The 8,351-nt window shown below is 40.2% G+C and overlaps 1 protein-coding gene across 1 annotated transcript in view; it reads left to right on the top strand.

Moving 5' to 3' along the window:
* The window catches only part of CMAS (cytidine monophosphate N-acetylneuraminic acid synthetase), a 12,324-nt gene extending 9,900 nt beyond the window's left edge, over positions 1-2,424 (top strand). The window contains exon 8 of the mRNA XM_006773140.2: positions 1,817-2,424. Coding sequence (XP_006773203.2) covers positions 1,817-2,007 — 191 coding nt within the window. The 3' untranslated portion in view covers positions 2,008-2,424. The remainder of the gene's footprint in view (positions 1-1,816) is intronic.
* Positions 2,425-8,351: the final 5,927 nt, after the last annotated feature.

The following is an 8,351-nucleotide window of genomic DNA, read 5'->3' as shown; positions in this document are numbered from 1 at the left end:
CATCAATGAGAGAGAAACATCGATCAGCTGCCTCCTGCACACCTCCTACTGGGGATGTGCCCACAACCAAGGTACATGCCCTTGGCTGGAATCGAACCCGGGACCCTTCAGTCCGCAGGCCGATGCTCTATCCACTGAGCCAAACCGGTCAGGGCATTATAGAGCCTTTGATAGAAAATGGTCCAGGTTTTGTAAGAAGAGAACAATTTTATTGGAACATATAACAAATCCCAGCTATACTTATTATCTGTGTGACCCTAAGCAAGCTTCTCTAAACCTTAGTTTTCTTATTTATAATATATGCAAAAATGTACTGACTGTTCATAAATAGTGGCAATTAGGATGATTTTGAATATTTTAGCCTTTATTTAAAAAATGTTTCTTGATATGCATTATTTATATAACATAAGAAAAAAGTGTAAAAAGTAATAGTTAGAAAATTGGTAAAATAGAGAAGGAACTCCAAATTTTTATTTAAAAAGAGCAGTGTTTTATATGGACCACATAAATATATAACAATGTGTTCCTTAAAATATTGACACTTTTATACGTAAAATTTAGTAAGTAAAGCTTAATTTGAGGGATGGGTAATACAAAGAAATACCCTAACTTTAATCATCTTTCAGTGAAAACAATTTAAATTTCAGTACATTTACCAATAAGAGAAAATTTTGACTAGATAAATGTAGAAAAATATAAAACAAACTCTTAAACAACATGTTATTATTTGTTTTTGCTCTGTACTATAATAATAGTTATACTCAGAATGGGGAATCTAAGGTACTGGGAGCTTCTGAAATTTATTCTGTCAAAAAAGGGGGAGTTGAGAAGAAGCAAGGCAAGGTGAGAAGGGATGTAGTTATGTTAGTTGTAATGGTAATTTTTCAACAAATAAGTGTTACTCAAATCAGAACTATTACAAATTAAAAGAGACTTACGATACATATCAACAGCAGCCCCTGGATGTGGCTCAGTGGTTGAGCATTGACCCAAGAGTTTGATTACCAGTCAGGGCACATGCCCAGGTTGCAGGCTGGATCCCCAATAGGGGCCTTGCAGGAGGCAGCCAATCAGTGATGTTCCTCTCTCAATGATGTTTCTATCACTCTATCCCTCTCCCTTCTTTTTCTAAAAATATCAATAAAAACATATATTTTTTAAAAAGATACATATCAAAAAAAGAAAAAGATACATATCAACAAAATGTAATATGTGGAACCTGTTTAGGTTCTGATTCACAAAAATCAACTAAAAAACCAATTTTGAGAGAACTGAGGATTTTGAATACGTACTAGATTATTAGGTGATATTAAAGAACCGTTGATTTTGTTAGTTTGATCATACTGTGTCACTTTTTAAAAAAAATATATATCATAGATAAATGCTGAAAAGTTTTGGGGGTAAAATATATCTGGGATTTCTTTCTCCCCTCCAAAAAGCAAGGTGGCAGGAAATAGAGAAAAAATATTGATAAATGATCCAAAACATTGATAATTATTCTATAAGAACTTGAGGTTGTTGCATATATTTGAACTTTTAAATAATTCATAGTAATTTTAACGTACATGGCAAGCAGAAAGTATACTCCATTTTCTTCCTTTGACTGATAGTTTATTTGAATTGCTCAGGAAAAACCCTACACCTCAATTATACTTTTAAATACTCTAACATATTTTTGTTCCATCTGAGCTATAGTATATACAGTACTTTGGGTTACTAAACTTACTAGAATTACTTATTGTTTGCTGTTTGCATCATTTGGAAAGAATATTCTTTGTCTCTTTAAATGGTCAACCATGTTTCTTTTCTGCGGTAGGAAATGAAGTGTCTGATGAGGAGTGCCTGAAGAAAGCGGGCCTCAGTGCTGTTCCCGCTGATGCCTGTTCCGCGGCCCAGAAGGCTGTCGGGTATATTTGCAAGTGTAATGGTGGCCGGGGTGCCCTCCGAGAGTTTGCAGAGCACATTTTCCTACTAATGGAAAAGGTTGTTAATTCCTGCCAAAAATAGAAGTTAGTATAATGTGGGGGAGAAGTATACAGCCTTCTTCAGCTATTTTACTTTTATTTTTAAGTACAATTCCATGTTTTAATGTTATAGACAATGTGACTTGATTTGTGATATATCTTCATATCTTTTAAAGCAAAGTCTTCTCAAGTTGTCTCTCCAAAACCTTCTGTGAAATAATCGTGCTGTACTTTTCTCTTTATGCAAGATAATTATTTAGAGATTGATTTACAGTCTTTCTCACATTTTTAGTAAATGCAAGTAAGAACATGATCAAAATTGACTTTGTATTGTACCCTGTAAAACTGTGTGTTTGTGTGCTTTTGATGATGCTGATATTTTATTTATTTGGGGGCAGTGTATCTGGTAAGACATGCTCTTCTATTAATTAAAAAATACATTTCACAGACTTGATGAAAACTGCCTTGTTGCTATAGAACATGCTCTGATTCCTTTAAACACTGACCATGCAATGAGTGTGAGAAACTAACTACTAGGTGTAAAACTCCTGATGATAGCACATATACAAAGTGCAGATAATCCAAAGAAATCTTGTGAAGATTGTTTGCAGTTACCTTGAGGTCATGGTAATTATGTATACTAAATTTGGCTCTCATCACAATTTTATAGCCACCACAAATTACTCTCCTACCTAGTTAGATTCTAAGAATCGGACATTATCTCATAAATATGGACATTTACCTAATAAACTAACCATTTCCTGTGGGACATTTGCATCTATTTCAAGTAAAAAAACAATTTATATAAAACTCTGGCAAGAAGCAATTCATTCAGGCCAAGCTATGCTGGAAGCTGTTTTCCTTTGTCACACCTAGTTAAATTTGTACAGTTCAGAGTCTGCCCTCTATAAGCCAGACAGTCATTGGGAGAAAAGAAGGATTATCTTTTATCTTAATCTTCTTACCATCTTGTCCTGGTTTTACTCCCATCTTTCTGGCTTTTCCACAGCTGACTATTTTCTCCTATCCCTTAAATGTGCATATCGCAAAGGTTCTAACCCCAGTTCTTCCCAGAGACCACATCTCTATTCAGTTTCAGCTGTAGCCTCTAATCTCTGCTGTGAGTTCTGGTTGCACTTCAAACTCCTCATGAACCAGACTCCTGGGTTTCACCTCTCAAATGTCTGATTTTATCATTGAGAAATCACAGTCTTTCACTATTTTTCCTTTTCATCTCTAGTCAGACACCAAATCTTGAGCATGCTTCAACTTACTACTCAGTGTCCATTCAGTTTATCCAATGTTATCATTAGGTTTAGTTGTCCGCATTTGCTGCTATCCTTACAAAATTTTTTAGTGACTCCAGGCTGACCACAGAATGTGGTAAAATGTTCCTCAGTCCAAACATACTCTAGACACAACCTAATATTTCCAGCTTGGTTCCTACTGATCCTGAGGGTCCCTTGAGCTATTCTGTGTAATTCTCCTACAATGCCTTCTATTCTTCTTGAGTCCTACCTTTAACCAATACATAAATCACTCATTCCTCAAAGAGCTCCTACCAAAATACCTCCCAGAATAAATACTGTGCATAGTATAGATTATACTGGAGTTCTTGTTTCATTTCAGTGACCCAAAGCCAAGTTAACTCCTCATTGTGACTTCTATTTCCTACATTCCTAATAGTACTGCATCTTAGTAAAAAAGACACGTTCAGTTCTGATACGTAAAGAACTTAGAAGTTGCCAATCCCTTCCTCGAAACAAGAAAAACTGGAAATACTAAAACTTAATAACTTTTCTGAACTGAAGTCTGAGGGCAAACAACCACTCCAAATCTGAAGAGACAGGTACAGCCAGAGAGATACCACACCTGACACTTGTTTACCTGGAGCTAAAGCTGCTTGGTGGCATAGCTAATCAACACTTAACTATAATTTTGGTGAATTGCTAGAGGTTGAGTGTGGACTAATGTGAGAGCAAGAAACTCCTGAAGGCCACAGTCATGGGGGGCTGGGGAGACTTCCCTCCAGAAATGCCAGCAGGTTCTCTCATGATGGATCTGAAGATCTGAGGAAATTTCCCCTATGGTCCTGACAGGAGGGGAGTAGCCATTGTGAAACTCTCCCAGACTCTTCCTAACAGAGGCCTCCTCTCCAATAGGAAGGACATCTCTCCAGAAGGCAATACTGAAAACTTACCCAACTGGGAGAAGGGAACTCTGCTCTATTCCAGCCACTCCAGCCTTCCTCTCACCTAGACGAGGGAAAAACTCCCTAATCAACAGAAAGGAGAGGACCCCAAGGAAATAGATTGGGAATGCTGCAGGCAAGAAAGGAAGTAGGAGCAGGGGGTAGTGAACGCTAGTGAAGAAATCCTAGTGAAGGCCATACTCCCAGAACAAGCCCAGTAATAGACCAAGACGTAGGCTTCTCTTTCACACCCTGCACCACACCAGTATGTAGCCAGTACAATAACAGTGGTATACAGCTGAAAAGGCTACAGAGCACAAACTTTTACTGAGAGGCAATACAAAAGAAAGTCCTCAAGTAAAAACTAAGGACTCGGGGAATTTGAAGTCTCTGGTAGAAGAAACATTAAATACAGCCCAATTCCCAGTAAGATTAGTGAACACTAAAGACCAATTTGTCTTGGTACCTACTACCCAACAACATATATGACTTTCAACAACAATAAAAAAGTTATAAAGTACATCAAAAGGCAAGAGAAATCAGTCTGAAGAGAGAGAGTAGCCCTGGCTGGTTTGGTTCAGTGAATAGAGTGTTGGCCTGCGGACTGAAGTGTCCCAGGTTTGATTCCAGTCAAGGGCATATACCCAAATTGTGGGCTTGATCCCCAGTACGGGGTGTGCAGGAGGCAGCCGATCAATAATTCTCATCATTGATGTTTCTATCTCTGGCTCCCCTCTCTCCCTTCCCCTCTAAAATCAATAAAAAAATATTTTTAAAAAATAATAAAAATTGAAAGAGAGCATTCATCAGATTCAGACTGTTAATGTAAGAAACATTAAAATCCGTAAAGAATTTTTGTGTTTATTTGAGCCAAACTCACAAACATTGAGACAATGCTCTGGAGAATGGCGGTTTTTCACCTATTTTTATAAATTACCATCAAAGGAGGAGACATAAGTAGGTTACATGAACTCCATTGGATACTAATCTCCCTCTCAGAGTCTACTTCTCAATCTGGGAAACAAGGAAATATTTCTTGAGTGAGTAAGTGACTGAATCTACAAAAGAATAGATCCTGTGCCAATCTGACAAAGTAATGACTGTTACTGTAACTGGACAAACAATGGTTCCCTGCTGTCACTACTTGAGCCAATTCAGTAGAGACAGGGTTGAATCATATATGAGCGTTCATTCAAATACTAGAGGCCCCATTAGCTCAGTCTGCACCCTCTCCAATCCAGGACCCCTCAGGGGATGTCTGTCTGCCGGTTTTGGCCCCATCCCCAGGATTGAGCCTAACCGGCAGTCGGACAACCCTCTCACAATCCAGGACCACTGGCTCCTAACTGCTCACCTGCCTGCCTGCCAGCCTGATCACCCCTAACTGCCTCTGCCTGCTGACCTGATCAACACTAACTGCCCCCCTGCCAGCCTGGTTGCCCCCAACTGCCCCTCCTGCTGGCCTGGTCACCCCTCACTGCCCCCCTTTTCCAACCTGGTCGCCCCTCACTGCCCCCCCTGCCAGCCTGGTCACCACACACAGCCTGCTGTTCAGTCATTTGGTCGTCCCTCACTACCTCCCCTGCTGGCCTGGTCACCCCACGCAGCCTGCTGTTCAGTTGTTTGGTCATCCCTCACTAACCCTCCTGTTGGCTTGGTCGCCCCACGCAGCCTGCTGCTCAGTCATTTGGTTGTCCCTCATTAACCCCCCTGCCAGCCCTGTCACCCCACTCAGCCTGTTCAGTTGTCTGTTCAGTTGTTTTAGATGTGATGGCCCCTGGCTCTTTATATATATAGATTTCTGGCAATATGGGAGAGCAGCAGGTCATCCACAAAAATCTGCTCTCCACCCCACCATAAGCCGGCTGCTTATATTGGTAGAAGAACGAAGATTACATGGAAAAGAAGACTAAAGGTCAAATGGGCAGTGTACAGATATGCAAAAGAACTGGGGTCTTCAAAGGGCTTAGAGATATGCAAGGGCTGGGGTCTTCAAAGGGCTGGCAATTCTGGTTTCTCAACAAAGTTGTTAATCTTTCCATGATAATAGGCAGCTCCAAATGGGGAGGAAGGGCTAAACTTCCCTGTGAGCTCTCAGGTCCTGAGTGAGGCTGCCAGCCAGGTTAGAATGTGCCTTCTTTAATCAAAACAACCACGGTTAACAGCATGGTTAATATTTCTTACAATTCTAGCTGATTCCCCAACATTCTATTTTTGCTCCAATCCTTAGCTGAATTGTTCATTATTTCCTAATTGTTTAAAGGACCAAGTGTGACTATTGTGAAATCTTAACAGTCTCTGTGTTTATTTGCCACACATTGTTACAAATCGCTTTCTTCAAATTTAAACATTTTTATTAGAATGGCACCTTTGATGACCTGGTACTCTTCTCTGCCTGAACTGGTTGTGGAAGTTGTACTACTAAAAACAGTACTAAAGGATATTGGTTTGTCCACATTTTGTTGATGATATTCCTCATGCAGGACTATTTCATGCTTCATTATTGAATTTTTCTCAAATTGTAAAGGTAAAGTAGATGCAATGTTAAGTATTTGTATGCTTGGGAAAACACATATTTTTAAAATCTCAGTGGTTAACATTTTGGCCACTGGGTGTCATCACGGATCTAGTTTTTAGAAAGATGGAGTTTTAGGCCTGCTGATTAGAAATAACTAATAGAATCTAATAAGATTTAAAAACATATTTTTATTGTTCAACCTTTATACATTAAACATTAATATCCACTAGAAGAAAGTATGTGTATAGCACACATTCAGTATTTTTTTTCTTCACAACAAACCGCATGGAAATAAAGTTTGTTCTAACAGTGATTGTGGTGGCCCTTGAGCGGGTGGGGAAATGGGGCAGGAGGCTAAGGGAATGACACCAGGGAAACAGTTGCACGACTGCCTTATTACAGGACCAAATCCAGCTAAATAGAGAGCTGTGTTCCCAAAGCTGCCCAGCTCTGTCCCTGTTTACCTCAGCCCCCAGAAATGACCTGTCTTAACTTCTTTTAATTCTCAGAACCCATATAAAGTAAGTACTTTTCCTCCATTTTACAGATGGAGAAATTGAGGTACAGAGGGGTTAGTATCCTCAAGATCGGATATGAGATGGCAGAGCCAGAATTCGAAACAGAGAACATTCCCAGGGGTAGCTGATTATACCTTTGGTGAAAGCCTGGGCAGTATTTTCAGAGTATGGTGGTCCCTCGATCACCTTCATCAGAATGGTATAGAATCATCCTTAAATATAATACTTGTTTAATATATATAGAGTCCAGTCGCATCTCAGAAACACTGAATCAGAACCTCTGGGAATCTGCATATTAGTAAAATTCTGACTTTTAGGCACGCTAAATTTTGAGAATCCTTTAGTTAGTGGAGAGAAGTTGAGGAGACCCGGGAAAGGAGGATGGGCCTTGGAAAGTATAACAGGGATGGAATCTAGGTTCAGGAACCACCCATACCCACGTTAGTAGACACTACCTGTGCATGGAGACCTTCCGGGTTACCAGCCGGCCTCAGTGGTCTCGTCCCATCCCAGCCCTCACTCCTCTGGACACACACCTGTTCATCTGTGGAAGCTTCCTTTAACTCGGGGGCTCTCAACCCCGACTGCACACTCGGGTCACTGTGGGGGAGCTTTAAAATCATGCATTTGCCTGGAACCAACCCAGACCAATCAAATCAGAAGCTCTGGATATAGGGCCCAGAGAACTGGTGTGTTTTTTTATAAAGGTGCGGTTTTCAGGTGATTCTCATGTGCAGCCAGAGTCAGGACCTCCTGTTTCTGAGGAATAGTTCTCACATGGATTCTTTAACCAGTAATTTAGAGGTTATTTGCATGTAGTTATGCAAAGTACACTTTGAGAAACTGTTTTAAAAAATAAAAAGGCAGAGCAGGGAAAAGAATGACAAGATAATGAGGAAATAAAGGTTAGATTAAGACCCTTATCTATAATATTAAAGTAATAGAGTCCCGGTGCACGAAATTCATGCAAGAGTAGGCCTTCCTTCCCCCGGCTGCTGGCACCGGCTTCCCTCTGGCACCTGGGACCTGGGCTTCCCTCACAGCCCCGGCTTTGTCCTGAAGGTTGTCCGGTCTAATTAATAAAATGCTTTTATTATTGTAGATGGCTGATTTTCCAGGTCCAGAGATCAGGCAGTCTTGAAGCCCATGTCAGAGATTGA

The sequence above is a fragment of the Myotis davidii genome, unplaced genomic scaffold (genome assembly GCF_000327345.1).
Source record: "Myotis davidii unplaced genomic scaffold, ASM32734v1 scaffold346, whole genome shotgun sequence".
Taxonomy (NCBI): domain Eukaryota; kingdom Metazoa; phylum Chordata; class Mammalia; order Chiroptera; family Vespertilionidae; genus Myotis; species Myotis davidii.
This window is presented reverse-complemented; position numbering and strand designations above follow the sequence as displayed.